The sequence below is a fragment of the Brachyistius frenatus genome, unplaced genomic scaffold, assembly GCF_029030835.1.
Source record: "Brachyistius frenatus isolate BFR_SWC_R1_liver_20210118 unplaced genomic scaffold, ASM2903083v1 Contig_57, whole genome shotgun sequence".
Lineage (NCBI taxonomy): Eukaryota > Metazoa > Chordata > Actinopteri > Embiotocidae > Brachyistius > Brachyistius frenatus.
Genome location: NW_027210656.1, coordinates 1,608,443 through 1,632,500, shown reverse-complemented (window position 1 = coordinate 1,632,500; position 24,058 = coordinate 1,608,443). Strand labels below are relative to the sequence as shown.

Genomic DNA, 24,058 nt, shown 5'->3' with positions numbered 1-24,058 from the left:
TGTGTGTGTGTGTGTGTGTGTGTGTGTGTGTGTGTGTGTGTGTGTGGAGACCGGGCTCTGCTGCCTCCAGGTGAACAACCATCTGGAGAGTGACACACACTCAGGCATGCGCACACTGACATCTGCTCATCCCATAAACAACATTAAAAATACATGGCATATCAAGCAAGGAATGATGAACTCGCTACGAGGGTGTTTACCATCAAACTGTGGGATATCTGCCATACACGCACAATCACCGTCTTGTCAAAAGTTCTTCAAGTCCCTTGTGCATGGCTGCAAAGAGCAAAACTGATCAGGAAAGCCTTCCAATTTCTGACATCCAAACCGCAGCATTGCTTGTGGCACTTCAGACACCACCAATAAATCTCTCTGAAACTTTTTTCAAAGCAACCTTTTCGAAGCAGGGGCTAAAGCCCAAATCCTCCACGTGACACCACCAGGCACCACCAAGCTGCATCATTCTGACAAAGTACATCTGATAGATCCATCTACTTCACAGCGCCAGCCAGATGGGGCACTTGGTTGGTTTGATGATTTGGTGCAATGCTTGCCTTTAAATGTTTGTGTTTCCTGCAAGTAAAGCTGTGCTGCTTCGCTACCATGTAACACATTGACTTTTAAGAGCTGGCTTTACAAAGGGAAGCCCACAAAAGTGCTCCACAGTCTGTGCACCGTCACCAATTTGATCCGATTGTCTGCATTTTTGCTGGTGAAGATGTAAGCTAGTCAGGTTCATTGAAAAAAGCCCCAGCGTGTATACACTGCATTGAAGGTAAATTTAATATCTGGAATGAAACCACATCACTTAAAAAAAATCTCCATTTCCAAACAATGTTGAGTTATAAGCAACAAGGCCTAAAGAATTTGTAAGAAGTCTACTATCTACCATAACTACCATAACTACCAGAAATGAAAATTGGAAGAAAAATGTTAAATGAAATATTATTTTAAATGAAAAATGCGTGTTCAATAGTTGTTACATAACATCGAATAGCAACAGAAGGAACCTACTCAGATGCACAGTATAAGACCTTGATGAGATTTAAGCCATTTTCTTTACAGGTTAACTCTTAACAAAGCTAGAAATATATTCTTGCCAAAGGTTATCTATCTTGGGCAGCAGGCAACCTTTGGTGTGAAATCAGATGAGAAAATTGCTTTGTCTAATGCCACTAAACATTTTCTAGAGGCAGAAACCAACCGAGAGAGCAGCGTCTATCTAAAGGTAGGATTTCTGCGCGATAAAAAGAGCAGGTGCCTCTTGGGCTTTTGCTAAATTGATAGGAATATCAAAGCCGTTCATTAAAATTCAATCTGAAGTGGTTTTAATCACAACTTTTCCTTCAAAGTTATTTTGTTTACTAACCTTCCTCACTGATTGCATACGTTTATGATTTACATTTTTCATAAATTAGTAGGCCTTCAGTTTTTGTTGTTGTTGTTGTTGTTTTGTGGCATCACAACCAGTGATCCAGGTCACTTCCTTTCATTGTCCTTGATAACACAAATGAGTGCTTATCAAATTCAGCCCAGTTTGATTCAAGTCGTTCTTGTTCTGTTTCTCTGTTTCTGATCAGTTCACCAGATTTAAAAGAAAAGCTGTAGTGCATAGGTTGACATGACACTGTCTTGGTTTGCATATTTAATACATCAAAGCCAAGTAGCATAACCGCTATGCAGCAATGCATCTCATAAGCGACGCCTCGGGGAGTCTGGAGCTCTACTTCTCTTCAAAAACCTATTCTTCATCTTTTAACAAAGAGCCTTTCATGCTCGTTTCCGAGTTCTCTGAATTTATTTTTGTCTTTTAATCTGAGTATTCGTGTGGCATTTATATATGTCTCCTCATTACTAACTACTACAAAAATGTGGTTAGAATATGGGGGATGTCCTTGGTCCATAAACCGCCGGAAAACTTGTGATCAGCAGGTTGCCGATGTGAAAGTGACGGAGCACAGTTCTACCCATCTTCAACGACAATCATCAAAATGCCCTTGAGCAAAAGTGCTATTCTGAAACTGCTAAAGTGGAGCCATTCAGTGAGCTTGTATTGTGCTACTGCTGTGTGTTTGAATATGACTGTACTGTACTTGAACTCTTCTGCCCTTATTAAGAAATTGTGTTATTAGCTAACTTTCAATATATAAGCTAGAGTTGTGCAACAGCGAGAAAACCTTTAGGATGAGAATATTTATCCATGCTCTGGACTATTTAAATCATTTTCTCCTCATTGTTGAAAGAATGCAAGAGGCCTCAGAGACATAGAGAACAGCTCAGGGCCAGTGCTGATGCTGGAGATGTTATGGCTGAAGCAGGGATGTTATGAATGCAGGAGGTGTTGGGTCAAATGGACTTGTTTTGTGTGCCACCTGCAGAGTGGAGTGAACACTTTCAACCACCACCTGTGTTCACATTATTTACCAACCAATTATCCATTCGCCGTGTATATAGGTGTGAACGCTTACCATTTGGACGCTATGTGTTAAATGAGCTACATCTCCCACACAGTTCTCTCTATATTGACATTAACCTACACAAATTAAAGCTGAGACTCAGCACTTTAATGCAGTATTCTTTATTTACGTCAAATCAAATCTGCTGAAGAACAAAGAACAAAATGAAGAGGAACTGTCCCAATACTTCTGGCCTGGACTGTGGAGACTAATTAATGACCAGAGCTTATCTCCTTATTGATAAGCATGTATAGGACACAAAAACAGACTTGAAAACTGTTGGACTAATTAATGGTTACCTAAAGGTGCTGGTCCTTTACAATAAACTGGGTCACAGCTCTGTGGCATCAATCATCCTCTCATCTGTCATCCTCCCTGTGCCGCTGATATGAAGAATGCTCCACAGCTGGTTGAAAGGGGCTCAGCCTCCAAGTCTACTAGAATTTAACTAAATTGGAGATACATAGCGCAGAAGGCTCAGTTCTCACGTACCGCGTAATTAGCATTTGTTTGTTGCTTGTTCATTGTAATTTGCTGCTAATAATAAGCACCACATGGCTGTGATCAGGTTGTCTTCGGATTGAGCGGTGAAAGATGTCACGTGTCTGTCATTCTACATTCTGCTTGTTAAACAGGTGCATGAGAAACAGCAGCTTTTGTAGCAGTTGCAGATAATGAGTAATGTAATATTCAACTGGAGTAACCCTCGAGTCTGCTTTGATGCCCGCCCTCATGCAAACAGGCAGTGACCCAGAGAGCAGAGGTTAAAAGAGAAACGCAGTCAGGCAAAAGTCAACTCTGACAGCTGGGTTTCTTGCTTCTTCTTCATGCTCCCTACTATCAGACGTTATTATTGGCTGAAATTCCATTATCGGAAATAACAATGAGTTAGTTAACTGGTCAATAATTTATTAGCCGCTAATATATTGTGAATTCCTAATGTGCATTGTTTTAGGTTATTTTGGTTTTGAATGTATTCATTATTCAAGTCATGCAGCCAGAGAAGTCATTGAAAAATAAATAAAAAGCCACACTTCCAAATAAGGGAATTATTTTCTGCAAAACATCAGAGGACAGGTGGACAGAAGGTGGGGAAGGAGCCGTTTCAATGACATAGCAGCAATTAGGATTATGCACAGAGGTTACAAAGGCTTCAGACCACAGCCTGACAAAAACAACTGGGGAATACGTGGTCAGTGCAAACCAATACAAATGGGATTTAAGCGATATAAAAGGTCTTAAGTGATCTACCTTTATTCCAGAGGATGTTAAGGTAGTCCTTATCCAGAGGCTGGTTGAGAATGATCAGACAGATCCTCTGTGTGCCTGGAAAAGGAGACGGTAGGGAAAAGGGGGAATGTATAAATCACTATAATCTGATAGAAACAGACAATTTATGGAGCATAACAGACAAATAGAAAAAACAGCAAAGACAGAACATATCATCAGTTGCATGTTCAAAACAATACCTTATAAATACACACTGGAGGCTGCTGTTTGTGGCACTGAATGTGCTAAATAAGGAGCAAAATTAAAACAAAGCCACGATAATAAGGTCATTATCACGCTCCACATGAAGAGAAGAATAAAAAAGGAAGGGAGGTTAAAAACAAGCCATTTCAGAAAAACCTTGGTTTCATGAGAGTTCAAAATGTTTTCCATTAGGCAGCAAGTGGTTTGTTCGCAACATCAGAGAAGAAAGCGTAACCGTGTGTATCCAACTCTGGTGATGTTCCTTTACCTTGATCAGGGTATCAATCAATGTCCAGGTCCTTATCATTGATTCAAAAATAAGGGAAGTCTGTGCACTCAGACTTTCACACATTTAATGTGTGACATATCATTTGGAGTAATAAAGAAAAAGCCCTTCAAAAGAAACATAACCTATCATCCTCGTCTCTTTTTCTTGTCGGTGTACCCTCGTGTTTCATTTTCAAAGCCTCTGTCTCATCTTCCAGCCTTTCATAAACCTTCTTCTTCCCCCAACACCCCCCTCCCCCAATCAACCTGGCTTTAAGCTTTTCTTTTGCTCTGCTGCTAATGCAGATCCCCAGACCAATACTTTGGAATTGTCATGTATCTGTATGCAGGAGATGTAAAAAGAAAAAGGGAAACATTCAGTCATCCATTGACAAAGCTAAAAGAGAGCTGGTAGAAAAAGCTTAATGGACCAAAGACTAAAGCATCTTCACATTTTTCATTCTTCCCTTATATATCTCCCCCCCTCCCCCCCATATCTGCCCTGATGAAAGATTTCTCATCCTTTTTTTAAGGTTGCCTTTCATAGCAAAGCCAAAATGCCATATACAAACTTAGTTATTGATTACTCTGTCTTAAACCTGATTTACGTAAATTCCACACAACAGCACAGTATGAAGCACCCACTAAAGCTCGTACATTTCCCGATACACTGTGAATGGAGCAGGAGGCCAGAAAAAAACAACAATGAGGGAAAAAAAGAAGAAGAATATACTTTAGGTTTCATGAACTTCTCACTGCAAAATGTGCATCACCTGAAAAAATGTTGTAAAAAAACCCCCACCCTTTTAGGATTTATACCCTCGGGTGTAAAGAGTGCATTTTGGCTCAGCTGAGAAAGTGTGGAGGAAAAAAAAAGATGTCCTTTGGGTTTGTGACTTTGTTGCCGCGGTGGGCTTGATGTTGTTAAAAAAAGTTCACATGACTGGAAGGTCATTTTCCAATACGAAAGTCAACCCCAGCCAAGTATGGTAAGAAGGGAGAGGGAAGAAAGAGAGGGTAAAGAGGCGACACAAAGGAGAAGGGAAAAGAAAGGAGGACATGCGGACAGGAGGGGTGGATGTGAGGAGGAGGAGGAAGAGGAGGAGTAGATTTGTCAGTCCTGTCTCTTAATTGGCTGGAGGTGTACACAGAACAAAAGACAAACTCAACCAGCCGTGACTTTTCAGATAAGCCTTTGTCACACAAAATGCACACCTCCCTCACAAACACACACACACAGGGAGGTGTGTGGCCTTTCGTGCACTTTGTTCAAAGAAATGTCACCTTGGGATTCTTTTAAAAGTGCCAGACAGCATAAATACCACACACACGCGCACGCACGCACCAAATTCAAGTGCATAAGCTAGCACATAGATTCTCCAGGAATAGGCATTTACAATTAAAATGTGAAATTTAAAAGGCTAACTGTGCACACCAGGGATTTTAAAATGCAGACATCCAGAGGCTGTTTTTATATTCCCCTCTGAGAGTCTAGATAAGCATTTCCTGCAAGAAATTAAACTAAAGAAGCCATAGAAATATATTCTAAATGTATCTAATGGGAGAAACAGTGCTTCACTATCCTGTGCAGTTGGGGAAAAAAAACAGATTTGAAAAGTGGATGATAAAGGAATCTAAAACACATCTGATAACCTTTAGTGACAAATTTATCCCCAAAAAATGATATCATCCGGAGGGTTTGTGTCCTCGGATTTGCTCTGTTCTGCAGACATTTGGGGGATTATTTGCACACCGTGAAATCTTTGGACTAAATATGAGATTTGTAGAGTGAGCAAACGCAAGTGTCGCCCTACAATGGTTAGCTAATACGTTTGAGTAAACATTTGTTATAATGGATGTTTCAACTGCTGATAGCTTCCTGACAGAAGTGTGTGTGCGTGTATTGACTGATGGTGGCCTTTACGTGTTGCTAATTTTCAAGCCCTACGTGAACAGTAAATCAACAGCACTTCTATCACGCACACGTGTGAGAATGTCAAGTAAGATATACAGTAAAGCATGCAGCACAATTACAGTATCCTTTGTAGTCGAACAAGATGATTATATTGATTTGACACCTTCAACAACAATCAATGAGAGATACAAAAGAGGCAAGAAAGATGTCAATGCATCATAATGTTACATACTGAAGGAAGTAGGAGTCAGAGGACAGATAATCAAAACTCAGAAAGCGACAGTGACTGAGCAGAGGTTCCCAAACTTTTTAGACCATACACCACTATGTACCAAACCAATTTTCACAAGTACCGCTTCTCAATACAAATATCAACTTTTTTTCATAAAATAAAATGAGCTGATTTAACAATTCAAAAGCCTCAGAAATGCTGCATAACACCAACATGAGGCTACTGTTTTTAAGACCTATTGATACATTTATTAGTAAGAGCACTCGCAAAAGTCACTTAAAATCAGCAGGTGCGGGTGCTTAGAAACCATTTTTTTGGACCTGGTACTCATTTCAAAATACCTCTGATTCCACTCACTTAAATCAACGGCAGAGAGTCTGAATCGGTACACGAATGGTGATGTGTTGTATCGGTAATATAAAATGGTCATCCATAAAAGCATCAACATTCAGGTCAGCTGTGATTAGAAGACCCAGTCCTACAACTTAAGCTCAGAGCATATTATTATTAAAACACTGTACACAGTGCAGTATTAATAGGCTCTACTGCTCCACTGGTATGAATACCGTATGAATCCTTTGATCAGAACAGGCCATCTTCTGTTCTTCTTCTTCATTTTTTTTCATTATTGATTCATCTGTCCTCTGGCGTGAACTCTGTCCGAAAATTGTGAAAAGAGCCACAGAAGTTCAAATGACTAGTTTTATCCAAACAGCAGACACAAATTGGGTCAATTCCCAATGAGGTATAAAACAGAGAGGCAGAAGATTGTGAATGTTTCACATTTCATTCTGATAAATTACTTTTACTTACATTTAATCGAATATCAAAATTATGTTCTGACAATTGACTAATCATTTCAGCCCAATTATGTTTAGATTTGTTTATGTAAAAAGAAAGAGGGCCTGTGTTCATCTTATATGGGAACCAAACATGATCTGAATCCCTGTATGCAGCTCAGCCAATACAACTGAGTCAGTGAAGACCGCTGACACACTATGACGCTGTTTGATTGTAGCATTAGCAGCAATAAATGTTCAGACCAGAGGAGAGGGAAGAGAAGAGAAGAGGAGCAGGGAGGGGAAGGGAAGTTAAGTTCTTGGCATTGCACCTTACATTTTTTGGCCTGTGTTCATGTTTGGTGGTGTGTTTTTTACATCCCATTTTGAGGTAAAGACATGTTCTGCTAGAGTACAGCTCAATTCCTCAGCTATCCAAACTGTGGCAGGTTGAAGGTTAGTAGTGACACCAAATTACAGCTCTCCTTTATGAAATAACTCCATGAATTCAGCGAACAACAGAGAATATTAAAAAGTCAAGGACTCAGACTTCAAATTCACTTGTACCTTGAAACTACACACACACTATACTTTACTGTATGTTTATGAACATGTGTGATCGTTGCATACCAAACACTCCAAAAAAGGATGAGACAGGGATACACTTTTTTTTTTTTTTCTTCTTTTTTTTTTTTTTACTCCTGAACTGTTTATTCATATCTTTGTATGGGTGCACAATATTTCCAGCCTGTGTCAAAGCACCACGCCACATTCTAATCTCATGATTTTCAACTAATGGCACTGTGGTGGCGGGGCGTGGTTAGCTCAGCTGCAGGGGGGAGAGAGTGGTGGAGTGGTTCAGGGAACAGGAGGAGGATAATTGGCGCAGCTGAACTGAATCGGGGGAATTGGTTTCTCTCCTTTTATAAGTAAGCGGGACCTGGCAAGGAGAGAAGGAGGAAGCAGCCTGGGAACGGACGCTCGGAGGCAGGGCAGGAGAGCGCCGACACCGGGCTTAGCAGAGTGTGTGCCGCAGTGTGGATTGAACAATGAAACAAAACCATAAACCGAACTTTGTGACTCAGCGTGTCGTCATCTGTCTCAAAGGAACCCCCACGGTAGCTCAGACTTGCTACAGGCACCCACCCTTCATTACAATGTTGAGCAGTCGGGAATATATTTCATATAAGTCCCAACATCTTCTTTTTATCATTCTGAAAAATTACATAGAGCTAAGAAATGTAACTCTGGCTGTAATACAGGAGGTGGAGTAGGCTACATTTGCCTGCTGTCTGCTCTACAGGCCAAACTCTTGTACAATCTCCCTGACCTTTACAGATCTGTGTAAAACCTGCCCTTGGACTCGCTTCAGCTCTCCTTCCTCCACGCTCATATAGACACACACACATACACACATACACACACCACCAGGGAGCTGACATAAACCTTGACCTGAGAGCAGTGGCCAAAGGCAGCTGTAACCAGCTTCCTCCTCAGGTCTGTTTGGCTGCCTGTTGACCATCTGCAGGATCCTTATAGATTATCTTTGGGGAGATAAATATCAATGCAGAGTTTCATCTTGCTTTTGGAAAAGAGATTATTAATGGGCTGATTTTCTTGGTTAAATGTCAAATTGAAACTGCGTTGAGTTGAAACAAAGTGGATTTATATTTATTTATTTTATTCAGGAGCTGGCAGATAGATTATTATTTTTATATACATATTTAAATAATCTAACCACTTCTTCAAAGCAAACACATCAAGACCTCTTTTGGCAAAGATTCATTATGTATGCGGAACAAAAAAGACATCTCTTACACACACACTGTTGTCATGAAAGTGCTCGAGATTTGTTTTTGAGTTGTAAATCCCCCAAGACTGTTTGTGTGTGTGTGTGTGTGTTACAGTGAGCATTTTGATCAGCTCCCTGCACATCGTCTGTGTTTGGGTGGGTGTGTCCCACCAACACGTGTTTGAAAACACCATATGCGTTTGTGCACAGATCCGTGTGCTTGGCGTGTGTGTGTGTGTGTGCGTGTGTGTGTGTGTGTGTGTGTGTGTGTGTGTGTGTGTGTGTGTGTGTGTTTGGAAAGGCAGTACCTGAGGGCAGCAGGCAGTCCAAAGGCGTCAACTCTTCATCCATGGCCAGGACACAGGAGCTCGTCTTCAATCAGCCGACTCACTTGGAACTGAGGAGAAGAGGCCAGATGTTGTTGCTACTCGTCATGCTTTTATCTTTCTTTTTGTATTTCCTCCTTTTGTCCTTCGGTTTTAAACCTATCAAAGGATGTCATTTCACAACGTTTCTCTAATCCCAGCTCATCACCAGCTGTCTCCTCTGGTCTACTAATTCTCCCTGAAACAAGCAAACTGAATACAAACACTCACACGAACATGAAAGCATGATCACACTGGTGCGTGGCACACAGTAACTCAAGACACATATTGGCACCATGCAAATAACTGTTATTTTTAATTACTGATGAATCTGCAGATTCTCTTCTGAATGAGTCACACAGTCTAGTCATGTAAATACTCCTCAGTGATACCATTGTATCTCGCGGATTCTCTAAAGTTTCCTAAATAGTCAGTTTACAATTACCAGTCGTTGACAGAAATCCCTGCAGGTATGAGCCTGTATCTGTTTCCCTAAAAGGGAGAGAAACCCATTTAGGAAAGCAAAAATAAACTGTAATAAAAATGATCAGAGGCAGTTTGTCAATGAATTGATTCGTGTGTTGACAGGAAATGAATGAGCCACTACTTTATTAGTAGTTTCAGTTATTTAAAAAAAAAAAACATTTAACACAGACTGACACAGTGGTGGAAAGTCACTAAGTACATTTACTCAGGTACTGTACTCAAGTCCAAGGCACCAGAGAGGAATATCACACGTTGTACTCTCCCAGAAATCACCTGACAACTCCACAGATTGTTCTGCTGTCACTGTGTGTAAAACTGGATAATAAGTAGTTCAAACTAGCTCCACCTGCAGCAGCTAACATGCTGCTGACACACTGGTGCTCCACAAGTATTAGTCTAATGATGTCATGGTAACACCTCAGTCAGGGGGACCAAACCAGTACTTTAATACTTTCAACTGTATTTTGCCGCTGATACTTCTTCAGTAGGATTTGTCATGCAGGACTTTTACTTTGAATTGAGTACTTTTACATTGCTATATCAGGGGCTTTAAAGTCTTTCCACAATGGCACACAAAGCAGCAACAGACATTGCACACTGATTAAATGCCCCCCACCCCAAAAAAAACAAAAAACAAAAAAACCAGCCACTATGAAACACTCAGAAGCAACAAAAGCAGAAAACAAACAAACAAAAACAAATACTGCACCTTGCACCTTGCAAACACCCCGAACAAAGCACAACCACGATTTAAAAAAAAAAATTAAAAAAAAAAGCAAAGGCAGCGGTTTGGAGTCGCTGCTCACAATAATACACTGCATGCATGCGACTTTAACAGCAGGGTTATTTAATCACCAACAAAATGACATCGCTAATGATTCATAAAGCTCCTTTAATGGTAACCGACTCCGCTCAGCTTGTCGCGCACCACGTCCCGTGCAGGAGTGAACTTTGGCGTCGTTACCGCTTAATTCATTTCCTGCACCCACTTCACGCGCAGCTGTGACGGCGCCACATTGTGGTACTTCCGCCATTGGTGTTGTAAACAGTCAACGACGACGTTACAGAGCAGGATCGAAGAGAGGCTTGATTTTGTTGTGGGGACACCTAGAGGCCAAGAGTGGAAATGTGCTTTCTTTGTAATTTTCTAAGAATTCGTTTTTTTCTATATATATATTCAGGGTTTCTTCTGCAAATTAATAAATAGTTAAATTCACAATAATGTTGAATAAATTATTCCAGTTAAAGTATGATACTAAACAGATATCCAATTTAATTAATTAGATGTTGTTGTTTTGCTTTTTTTTATTATTTTTATTATTATTATTATTATTATTTTTTATCAAAAAAGGGGTAAAATGAATGCTATTTTTTTTTAAATTAATATATCATTATATTATTTATGGTGGTATGTGCGAAGCTTAAACATGTTAAGAACCCTTAAAACGAATCTGCTATATCGGCAATTTTTTATGTTGAACTCTCATAGTGTTTAATGGAGCATAAACAGTCAGACAATTAGATGCTTCATTGATCCTCCTCTACAAGGAGATCTGCCAGGTCGTGTCTTGCTTAAAGAAAGTATAGCGAGGTGGATGAACCAGAGAAAAATCCCAGCTATCTCTGCCGTCCTCCTATCTAAATGTGGGATTGACCAAAATTTTTATTTTTAAAAATCTGTTTTTTTTCCTCAATATCTGACTGAAGTAACAATTCATTTGAAATATTCTTACTTGGGAGAATTGGCCCTGCAAACCACACATACTGAGATTGTTCTGTTCTTTCCTTTAAGCGTTGTGTCAACCTGTGGAGGTTCATTCATATGGTGGGTATCTTTGTATTGTTTGCTTAGGCTATTTAGATATTTCGTTTTCATGACAGGGGACGCAGGGCAAGATGGGTATAATGGTTCACAATCAATGTATAGCACATACACACACTGGCACGTACACTGAGTCACTTAGTTCCTACTGCGCTACTCTGCTAGACTTAAACACAGGCACAACAAAAATGCAGGTACATCATAAAACTCATACATACTTCACGAGCAAAACACACACACACACACACACACACACACACACACACACACACACACACACACACACACACACACACACACACACACACACACACACAGGTAAACAAACATCACAAGCGCACACACACAAGCTGCAGACTGACAGTGGATGCTTCAGATGTCTTCAGACAGCAGTAGAAGCCGTGTAAAGGGAGCAGCCAAATCTCTCTCAAGGTGAATTCACTTCGGAGGCTCGTTAAAACAAACGTTCGCTCATCAATCAGCACTTGTCCCGTCTCCCTGACATACTGGAGAGAAGTCATGCACACACTCAGCACACAGTTTTGCCCAGAGAAACGCAGGCTTCACACGCGTGCACACACATGCTATGGGGAGTCATTCATTCTGTGGGCATGCATTATAAATGCATCTATGAATACATTCCAGGCTGAGTGCATTCTTCATTGGCAGAGATTTTTTTACAAGCCCACACCCCCTGAATGTTTGATCAGGTCTCTCTTTCTCACTGCATCTATCCAACTCGCTCGCCCTTTCTTGTCCATCAGTCTTTCCAATATTTACCCATCTGCCTTCCTCCATCTTTTTGTACCTTTCTTTCTTTCTTAAAACATTTTTTTTGTCTTTTTCATTCTCCAATCATCTAAAACTCCACTTTTGTTCTCACTTCTTCTCTTTGGAATTCCCACGTATGATTTTGTTTGACTATCTGTTGAAGGTAATGGCAAAGAAGGAGAGCAGTGCAGCCACTTTATTTCTCGGGACATCGTTAAACAGGTGATTGGTGAACATGTGGAATATTTAACCACTCAAACAGTATTGACCAAGTGGTGGGTCCGATATTTCAAAACTCTGTGCAACCAGCCTGTGTTCAAACCACTGGCTGTTTATTTTAAATTATATATAAGGTCCCAGAGTTACCAAGTATACCAAACAAATCCAGCTGAATTTGGGGGAGAGTATATAGAAGAAGCAAACGTCCATAATATTTGATAGAATGGCGCAGCCATAAAAAAACATGGAGTGTTTTCTGAATATGTCACAGTGATCATCATAAAGCTTCAATGAACGGAACGAGCTGATAAATAATAGTGGTGTGAAAAAATTGAAACTGTTGACTTAGCAACATATTTGCAAACATTTGGTCCTCTTTGAACGAGCACCTACAGATAAATGTAATATACTTGAAAAACAACACAAATAAAATAAGGAAAATTCTTCTATGGAAAAATAATACGCTTGGCCACATATGGTTTTCTTGCATGTAACCACAGTTTAAACAAAAAAACGACATGAAATTTCACATGTGGCAAAACTCGTGACCAAATGTACATGTGATTGTGTACCTGTAAAACCATTTTTTTCCCCATGGGAAATGTGTTTTTGGAACATTTTCATGGTGTCAGCATGTCATAACATGTGTCCCATGTGTAAAAAAACAAGAAAAAATTGTATCTAGAAGGGAAAATCTTCCCACAACATTTCATTGAAATTCAAACCTGAGCTTTGATTTGTCCCATAACCCTCCATTTCTTCTTCTTGAGCCAGCCGTTCCTCTGTGGATTTGCTTATGTCTTTCAACGAGATAATTACCCCATCATTATCTTGTTGAAAGGTCCACTTCTGGTTCAACTTCTATCTGCCAACTAACTTCAAGCACTCATTGATATGAATCACAATTCATGGTTGAATAAGGGACTGCGAGCTGCCCAGTCCCAGATGTTTGAAACCTACACCACTTGTAGATGATTTTCCTCAGTGAAATAATTGATTTAAACTCATTTGGAGACCTTTTTTAAATCCCCTGCCAGACTGCCAGACTCACAGGCATCCAGAGTCTTTATTCTCAAAGGCCTTGAAAGGCTCTTTAGATTTTGGCATGATGACGCCACACACTTCCACAGCTGAGAACATAATAGAATAACAGAATAAGACAGGTTCCACGCTCCTCTGATTCTCATTTGATGGATTTCAAGGTGTGACAAATGTAGGGGTGTCTTTACTTTTCTTGATGACTAATTTATTTAAAAATGTATTTGAAATGTATTAATTTTTATTAAAAAAAAGATCACAAAATGTGCATCATTGGTTTGACTATATCATCGTTATTAATATGCATTTCAAAGAGGATCAAATGTTTTGTTTATTCAAATATGTTGCAAAAGTCTACATTTTCCATATGTACTTATTGTTGCCTCTTCTGTAGTTGCATTTTGTTTTTTGTTTTTTACAGATCAAACATGTTAATTGGTGAGATTTAGAAGTGCTTGCAAGAGTTTGGACTGAGCCAAGCGCACTGGTTACCCATGTTTTCAGTTTTCATGTCAGGCTAACTGTCTCGTGGTTGTAGCTTCATATGTAACATACAAATAAGAGAGTGTTTGTAACTGTCTTCAGGACAATAAATAATAATATTTCGCAAAGGCTGAACTATTCCTTTAAGAGCAAAGCAAGGGGAGGACGTGGGTTAGGTAATAGTGTAAGTAGCTTTCGATGATTACCTAAAGCAGTTTCAAATGAGGTGCTCCTCTTAGTGCACTCATATATAGTACTCTTACATGTTAGCACACTTGTTAGACTTGAATGTTAAACAGGAAGTGTTGCCTCAATTTGCAAACTGACATTCTGCATGAACCGTAGCATTTGAATGCATCACCTGCCACCATACACTTCAATTATTTTACTCAGAAATAAACGTGTTTTCGTGCCCTCTGTTTAAGTGACACAATAAAAATACTGACGTCCAGCGTGTTCTATCGCAGGCAGAGTGGATATATATTTACTTTACGTGGTGTTTCGGGGTCATTTATAAACTCATTTAGCTCTGGGGGATTTCTAATAGTTTGGTTTTGTACCGCTATTTTACATTGAAGTCTATGGTGAGGGACACTTGTTTTTCCCCAAAAAGGGGGCGGTGACGTCCTGAAAGCCAAAGTTCTCAGTTGTGCTGGTCTGATCTATACTTGAGGTCGGTGGTCCCTCCCCTTCGCTATGTAGCCAAGATGGCAAACTTTGAAGGGGGAAAGTGTCCATCGTTTCATACTCAATCTTTGGACCGTTTGGAGTGCATCATTCGGGTGCTTATAGCACACTTCATGTTCACATACATTACAGTGTGAATGCATTATACACTCAGAATGGTAAAAGTAAGTACTGTATGTAAGTATAACTTGAAACACAGCATGTGATTTCTATATCAGACGATATGTCACACAGCCATTTAACAACTTGCATGTAATTCACAGCATGAACATTGTCACTGCTGGCAGCTGACGTAACCACTGAAAACCACCATCTCTGAAAAGTGAACCTCTGCCATGGATTCATTTGGAGCCTTTGTGCAAGGTTATTAATAGAAGTTTATCAAAATCTCTTGCCACTTGTATTTCAATTATCTCTCAGCGGAACATTGTGGTTGGTCTTTAGATTTTTCAGTTCTATTTTGTGCACCTAATTACCTTCATTATTTGGTACCTCCGAACTGGGAGCACAGCTGGCAGTTTCTCACCTGCCAGAAGAAGTGAGGCAATGTTTGGTCACAAACGGCAGCATCAGGTGCTGAAGCTGAGACAACTGCGCTCTGTATATTACCATCTGCTTATTGTAGCGAGGAACTATTGCTGGGGACAATCTGATTTCATTTTCTCTTTGAGGTCATATCCTAGTGAAGTGAGTGTGTTTGTCTCCAGTTCAATTTAATATCCCCTATCAGTGGATACACGGGTCACATTATTACTCCTTTCACCCTGGTAAAAAAAAAAAAAAAAAAAACTCTTATTGTGGCAGATAATGAAACAGGAAAAAAGGAGACACTAACTGAGGTGCAAATTCAGACTTTCTCTCCCTCTTATGCACTCTCTCTGCCTTTAATATTCCCTATCATTACCTTAACTCCTGTCTGTCATTTCTCTTTCGCCTGTTCTTTTTTTCCTCACTAATGCGCTTTCTCTTTGTCTCTCTTTTATTCCTTTTTATCTGTCTTAACCTCAAATTCCAGCAGCCATTTCCTTCTCCTGGCTCCCTTTTGTCTCTTCCTATGCTTTCAGCTTTACTTCACTTCATTGTGCCTGTCTACTCTTTCCCATCTATGCTTTGGGCTTTTGTATTCAAGCAACATTTTAACTTGACTTCTTTTATGATTGGTAAAAACTCAAACAAGCCAGTCCAGGTTACTCTGGGGATCTCACAGTTTTTGCTCAGTTTGGGGTCATCTTCATGAAGTTGCAGGAGGTACTGTATATGCATCTGAATTAGGGCTAAGTAGGCCATTTTTAATTTTAATCTGCCAATGATGATGACCCATTTTAGTTCGTAATGAATGAGACACGAGAGCAATGCAGGACAGCCTTTCTCACTTGTTTTTGAAGTGGAGTCTGATGCCATGGTCATCTGGGGTAAAAACAACACAGTGCAATGCCTCTCTTGAAGGGTAGATTGCTCTTTCACAGCTAACAAATAGCAAGCAATGGGAAGAGATAGACTTTAAATTACTGTGGGTATACCTGAGCTCTGAAAATGGAGAATGAGGAGGGCACATTACAGATGATTGGTCACTCTTATAACTCCAAAAACGTGGGGCAGGGTGGTCATTATCGACTACCTGGCAGCTTCTTCCATGTGGCATCACTTTGCTGCACAGTAGTAATCCTCCATAGGCTTCATATATCCATCCACACTCATTTCCTAGGCAGTGCTTTTTTGTTACAGGGGGGCAGGGCGTCGGCGCCGTGACAACCCAATTCAAAGAAAGAAGTCAGGTGACTGAGGATGAAAAGTGACAAAGTCCAGAAGAAGAGGAGTTCGGGGCTGTTGGATGGATCAAACACAAGACTTCCACCTAGGAGACAGGTGTTGGGAGTCTGTGCGAAAGCTGAACTGTGCAATCATGATCTTTTCCTAAACCAAACCAAATAGTTTTAGTGGTTAAACTTGCGACTCTAAAACATTTGATCCAAACTATGATCTTTATCATGATCTTGATCATAGTTTGATGAAACCTAACCACGTAATTTTGGTTTCTGAAGATTGCACCAAAATTAACAAAATGGCAGTGTTTGACAACCTGGGATGAGAATAGTTTGCTAATTTCCACGTAAAACTGGAAACTCGTCACAACATTATTGCCGAAGGGCTCACCTCACCTGCCTGCTCAGAAGTAGGGCTAAAGACCGACCTTGAGCGTGGGGTGGCACCATTCCAGCAGCTAGTATAAACTCATATCTGTTGAGGAGGCCAACAAATGTGCTCTCAGAGAGTACTGGAGCTGGCAGCTTAGTGCTGGACAGTCAATTTCTTTTTTCTCACACTAAGCCAAAACTGACTGCTACGAATAATTAATCACTCGTGGCTGTGATTCTACACATCTGTCCTGAGGGCCTGGCACCTACCAAGATATACTTTAGCGGATGGTGTAATATACAGTGGAGTTTATGTATGGGGCTGTGGTAGAAGTCTGTCATCTGAAAAATGAATATTTCCACTGGTGTGTGTTACAACCCGAAGGCAGACTTCTGCAAAGGCGGGCATCAAAAAGTTCGAGCACATCCATCGTCACCTCAGGGTAGAAAAAAGAGAGCTGGACTGGATGGGACTGACCTCCCAGAAACTGCTGGAGGGGTTCATAGGGGAGCTGCTGAGGGCCCTGCCAGGCACTGTGAGGGATGATGCAGATGGTGCCTGGTGATGCCACGGGGGAGGAGATTTCTGAGCTCCCCATGGTGCAAATACCAGCAGAAACTGGGGTTTGGCAAAGGGGAATGGAGGAAAACTTTCAGAGCTGTGTGCATTGCTTATTTTAGACACATACAGAGAAAGGGCTTCTACACAGCATGTGTTAGGGTCAGGCAGACACTTTGATGTTGATTAGATGTTGATATAACAACCTGTAAAGCCTCTGAATACCTATTCAAATATAATAGCTGAAACATTGTGACAGAACAGTTCAAGATTAAAATAGTTGATATAGACTTTTCTATTCCAGAACTGAAAATGAAGTGACTACTTGTCAAAACTTGAACAGCGTGCTGAGACTGCGAGTAGCAGAAGGGTACCAGCTCTCCTTTAGAGGTAAAAAAAAAAAACCTGCAGATGGCTGTAATTTGAGAAAATAACCGAAAAGTGTTGCACAGTTTTACAGCGTTGTTAGATTGCCTGCAGGCTTCATGTGTTTGAACTAGCTGAGCGTTCAGTGTGTTAGGCTAGGGGAAAACTTTGGGTGGGCGTCACCAGGCACATACACTGTGATCGCTATGTAAAAAGACAAAAGTGCTGCATTGAATTTTCTGGGTGATGCACAAGATAAGGATGAGTGGTGAGGTCTGGGTCACTGCTGAAAAAGATGGCCTCAGTATGCCTCAGGGTGAAGAAAATGTATTTATTTATCTTAAAAATGATATTGCTATCGGGCAATATATTTGGGGGGGAAGTGAAATGCAATATAAATAAAGGTCCAACCGTTGATGCTTGTGCGCTTCAGCTGACATTGTGGATTTGTCGTGTCTTTTCGTTCTGTTGTCTCTGAAATCTTTGAGTGTAAATCTGCTTGCACAGTCATATTGTAGGGAACCTGCCTTCCTTTTGAGGGCAGAAGTATGAGTATATGCCCATAATGTACATCATTAGACTTTAGTATAAATTGAGTTTAAGGTAAACTTCAGGTTCGGTTTAGGCTAAGGGGTAAGCAAATAGTAGTTAGACATACAGTAAGTCTCCAGGAAAATAAAGTAAGAAAAAGTATCGTCCTCGTATCACTCCGCCACACACACTCTTATTTATCTCACTTTCCGGAGTGCTCTTTCTTTCTCCTTTCCTACTTCATTCTTCCTATAAAGCACCATTGATCTTTCTCCCTCCCGCCTGCCTAGTCTCCTGGGTTCTGTGTTGTCTAAACACACAGACCAACAGAAACTCTGACAATGAATCAATCAGTTTAATGAATGAACTGTCAACTAACACTCTGTTACCATTCTTCTCAAGGACTATTCGCAGAGCTCCCTCTGCTCTACTGTTCTCTACCTTATTTTTTTGTTTTTTAACCTTCTCTCTTGAATTGTACTGATTTAAAATGACTGAAGCCAAATTCAAAACTTGTATTTTTTTTGTATGTTAAAGACTTCCTGTAAGTCTGTACAGTCTTTGTCTTTATGCTGCCCCCAAAAAAGACACCATCCCTCCTACTTTTTCTGTTAAAAGACCCATATCTTTGACTTTCTGGTATATATTTGCAGTTTTTATATCTGTAAGAGATTTTTGTGGTTTATATGTCACTTCAGTTTGTCTCTCGAGTTCTAACAAGAACAGGTTGTTTTGTGTCTGTGTCTTTAAGGCGCAGTGACATCAACGACCTTCTCTTCTGGATGGCTGATTGTTTTCTGAGCAATGCACAGGTTTGCGTCAGAGGTTGCGTCTGAAAGTGTCAATAAAATCCTTTTTAGAAAATCTAGAGTGATTTAAACAGATCAGATTAAGTGCACCTCAACTAGGAATCAAGAAAAAACAAGAAAATTGAAAAATTTTCCTCCTGGTAGGAGGGTATATTTGAGGGTTGACAGACATAAACATAAAAGGTGTACCCTAAGAACGAGGTTGTTACTGACTGCATAGACTCAGCAAGATGTTAGTAGACATAGTAGATTTAAAGTGAGTGCAGGCTCACAGCGTTGACATGTCCAAAGACATTGGTATTGTGTCAGAATGGCTCTTTTATAGGTCATTCTATTCTATACAAAGCTAGTAATTGCAGTGCTCGCATGAGTACGTAAGTAGACTCAAAATGGCGCCAGAGTGCTTGAGATTAATACAAAAAACGTATTCAAACATTTAGTGATGGATAATTAGCCTGGAGTGTGTCACGTTGCCTCCTGCACTATCAACAATTCAAATACACAAATGTAACAAAACTGTGACAACAACTCTCCTGACAGCTTGCTTCTGTCCTCCAGGGAGTGCTACTTTTGATTCCTATGTTTTTCTCACCTTCTTCATAGGTAAAGAGAACATAAAAGAACCACATTCTCTGTAATCTCAGGGGAGGGTTTTTCTGGGGTTATTTCTGTATGTTTGAGTGTGTGTGTGAACACTCTCTGTGGGAAGTGTTTGAAAGAAAAAAAAAACAGCATATTTTGCCTACTATTCAGACCATACAGCATCGCAGCGGCATGGTGAATTTACTGGAAAATAGAATCACCTGTCAGAGACAAAGATTAGGAAAAAACTAAAACAGACTTTTGATTTCTATTTATTTATGTGTTTTTCATGAATTTCCAACCTGATGAGAAGTAATGATTTGAGCCATGTCTACGTGAAGACCGGTCTACTGAGACTATGCCTTCTTCACTCTCATATTTGTGTCTATTCTGGTTTGGATCTGGGTTACATTATTTTTATTCAAATAGCTGGGTTCATAAGGTAAGCTGATTTTCTGTGGCATAACAGTACCATTTAGATTTCCCTAAATCCTCAGTCACTATTGCACACCAGGAATCCTTAAGTAAAAGTAATTGAAAGATTTCTGAATGGTTCCAGGTCTGACTTACAGTATATTTCAGAATATGGGATAGTATGCAGCGTTGCCTTGCTGTTCACTCACACTTATTCCATCCCGTCATACCAAGAAGCTGCTAAGTATAGATACAGAACAGACTTTTACTATTGGAGCCTGAGTGGAACAGATGAGGTTCAAGTGCCTTGCCCAAGGACACGCTTTAAATGACACTTTTTCCAGGAAGGAATAAAGAAATGCTCCTCTTCCCCTGTCCAAATTTTCACACTTTGTCCAGGGATTCGAACTGGTAATCTTCTGGTTCCGAGCTCAGGTCTCTAATTTTCTGGTTAGTGCTGCCCGAATTTATGCAGAAAAAGTATCAGGGTAAAGAGCAGGGACCTGAGAAATCCTCTCGCCTCAGCAGTGAGGGAGAACTGGTGACAGAACAGCAATGTAATAACTTCTCTTCATAAAATATGTCCTCAGGCCAGGGCTTAAATCTTGTGTTATGTGCTCGCACAGCTTCAGCTTCAAACTCAGCAAACTATAATTTGGAGACTTTTTAGCTTGGTTTAGGAGGTGCCTGTGATTATGTGGGTTTGAATCCCAGCTTCTTTTTGCAGCCTTAAATCAGCATCCCATTCAAATTTATCTACACTCCGCCTCCTTTGGAAAAATATTACACCGATAACACAGGATATTGGATGTGGCTTCACCGCAAACTAAGAAATAGTGTTAGAGAGAGAAACCGTGAAAAAGAGAGACACTTTCCCTGCCAAAGTCTCAGAGCAAGAAACTTGAAATGCAGACAATAAACATCTGGGTTTCTTTTTTTTTTTTTTTCCAATGAAACAATGTCTGCATATTTTGTTTGTAATGAGGGAAATATGCATGTGTTTTATCAGACATCAGCACATTTTTGTCAGTTTGGAGTTCAGCAAGCAAGTCACATAAATAACTGTGAGACTGTCTCAATTATACGACCCACATATACGCTCACAAATTGATATCATCATGATGCTATACTGTCACATACATGCATATTGAAAAATTCCCTTCAATAATGAACCTTTTGATTTTCTAAAGATATACTTCGTCATTCCAAATGCCAAAACACACACCAACACATACTTAAATCTTATTTGTTTAAAAAGGTTATTTCTTCATCCACTACATTAATCAGAGCTCTTGATTAAGTGAGAGATGACATCATTACAAACAGCAGAGGATTAATTAGGTTTAATAAGTGTATTAGTGATGTTGATTCAGTCCCTTGTCTCCGTCAGTAGGGGAGGTAATTCAGATTAGGTTGTGGTTTGGTGTAATTTGTTTCTGGTTCTGGTTGGAGGTCCATGTTACATTTGTCAAAAAAAAAGTGTTAAAGAGGTCAAACAGGAAGGAAACAATAGGTGTGAAGGAAAAAAGGAAACATCACAATGTGAGTTTCTTTCTGTCGTATTGGACAACTGCTCCTGCTTTTTGTTATTTTTGGCAACATATTTCTAATTATTAATCTGAGTTGCTATTTAAAGTATTTCCAATTCAAACTTTTTTTTTTATGTTATTGTGATACATTTTTTTAAATGTCGTTTTTGTGTCTGGGAAACAAAAACAAGGGGAAAGAAACTGAAAAGCTAGCAAAATTTAAGTGTAATGAAGTAAGTCAGCTAAATTGGAGAAACATCAGGGCCATTAAACAGGAAAAGAAAAACAAACTGGGAGACAGGAAAAAAAAATACAAAGCAGAAAGAGAAGAAACAAGATCCTCGATTCACCCCAGACACAACCAAGATACTTGATTATGGTTGCTCCTTTTTGATTGTCCTAAACTTTAGACTGAAGCTTAAAAGTAAGATTTACATTTAGTTTCATCCATTTCTTTCATGCAGTTTTTTGTAGAAGACAAAACCTGAGTGAAGAATTTGGAGAAAATGGAAGAGGATGACCGATTATTAGATTGAAGAAGATAATAGGTGATTAGAGTTTTGTATCGATGCTAGGAGCCAGGGAGATTAACCTGTTTCAGACAGTTTTATAATTTTTTACTAGCTGATCTTCTCAAGGTTCACGGTTTATTTCAAAGTCCTCTGTTTTTACACATGTTTTAGACATGTTTGATATTATATCTTTTTTTTTTATATATACGTTTTTGAAATACAGCGTATCTTAGGCAGCAAAAAGTCAGATGTAGTAAAGAGAAGGGAAGATCAATCAGACAGGGAGAAAAAAAGACATCAAATAGGAGGAAATAGAGGAAAGAAAGGAAAGGAATGAGTGAGGTAGGAAAAAGGATTTCTTTTGTCAGCCACAGAGTGGAATAGATTACCCCACAAGAGATGCTGTTGGAGCTGGAGTTAACCGACAAGCAATCTTCCTGGAGAGTGCCGGCATGTGTGTGTGGTATAGTGCTCTGCAGTCTCATGGGGCAGCTCTTTTATCCCTCAGCACAACATACCACACAGTTTCTGCTCTCTCACTTTCTCTTTTTTCTCTCGTATGCTTTGCATCTCACAAATGCAAAACCACGCACATCCGCAGTTAATCACTGCTGCTTCCGATGTTCTCATAATACACCTTCTCTTGCATAAGCTCTTTCTCTCTCCTACAGACAGCACATTCCGTTGAATAAGTCTTCGGGGGTCATGTATTATTATCTGATCTTTTAATATGAACAACATATTTTCACTTTGTCCATAAGGAGGACACTCACTCGTTTTTATTTATAACAAAGTAGAATAAATCAGCCTTTGGAGTGTGTCTTCAGATACTTTGTTGGCCAGTAAACTCCAAAAAGTTGAAGTTTATACTTCAACAGAGGGATTCAACTTTTAACTGTATGCTGCAGTCAAACGGGATCGTGTTTACTGTATTTACGAGAGGAGAACACCCCTTCTTGTGGTATTCACAACGTTCACTAGTTGTGATGCGTTTGCTGACGTTTACAATAACTATGTAAGCTATAGAAGTTACATTTTTGTTGGCTGTTAAGCTAATGTTAATACTGTAATTTTAGTTGTGTAGAATATTTAATTGTAATTTAACGACATGTCGGAGAAAAATTTTGATTTTTCAACAGCCTAATGCTCTCCCTCATTATATCATCATGTCAATGCAAATCCCGCATTACGTTACCCGCCAGTTAGTTTGCTGAATTGTTGGCCTCAGTGGTTTCAAGACACCATCCATGTTGCAGTTGCATAGCAGCAGTGGTTTGGAGCCAGAAGTGATCATATTGGATGAACTGGGGAGGTACGAGCGGTGGATCTGACTCGATCAGATGGGGGAAACCTGACTGCACCACAGGCCTGTCAATCAAACAGACATGCCCCAAAAACATATATTTTTTTAGGCCTATTTTCTAATTAATGGCGGGAATAATTTCTGATGGACTGTGAGGAAACAAATATGAAAATGAAACTTTAGCTAACATAACCATCAGAACTTATGACATTTTTTTGTTTTTTGTATTTCACGAGAAAAGTTGATGAAGCCGGCGGCTTTTTGGAGCCAACCCCTAGTGGCCCTTGGAGGTATTGCACTTTATGGTACTTCCGCATTTGCCTGATTTTTCGCACCGGGAAGCTTTATCCCACTTTTATATACGGTAAACAGCTGAGCACGACTTCCTATGTTGTAACCTCGATCTCACGAGTTTCATTTGAATGCAGCAGTAGTCTTTTAGAAATCTATCGGTATCAAGTTTGAATACTTAACAAATTGTGAATACAGTTTGCACTATTCCTTTAACTGTGTGTTTCACTCTCAGTGCTTTA

At 39.8% G+C, this 24,058-nt stretch overlaps 1 protein-coding gene across 4 annotated transcripts in view; it reads right to left on the bottom strand.

The window, feature by feature from the left end:
- The window catches only part of tpk1 (thiamin pyrophosphokinase 1), a 73,943-nt gene extending 63,134 nt beyond the window's left edge, over positions 1–10,809 (bottom strand). For 2 of the 4 annotated variants that reach the window (XM_069705568.1, XM_069705571.1), the window contains exons 1-3: positions 10,730–10,809; positions 9,223–9,311; positions 3,708–3,782 (exon numbers count right to left, since the gene is read on the bottom strand). In XM_069705568.1, the coding sequence (XP_069561669.1) occupies positions 3,708–3,782; positions 9,223–9,265 (118 nt within the window). In that variant the 5' untranslated portion in view covers positions 9,266–9,311; positions 10,730–10,809. The other 2 variants (XM_069705569.1, XM_069705570.1) reach the window with 2 other exon arrangements.
- Positions 10,810–24,058: the final 13,249 nt, after the last annotated feature.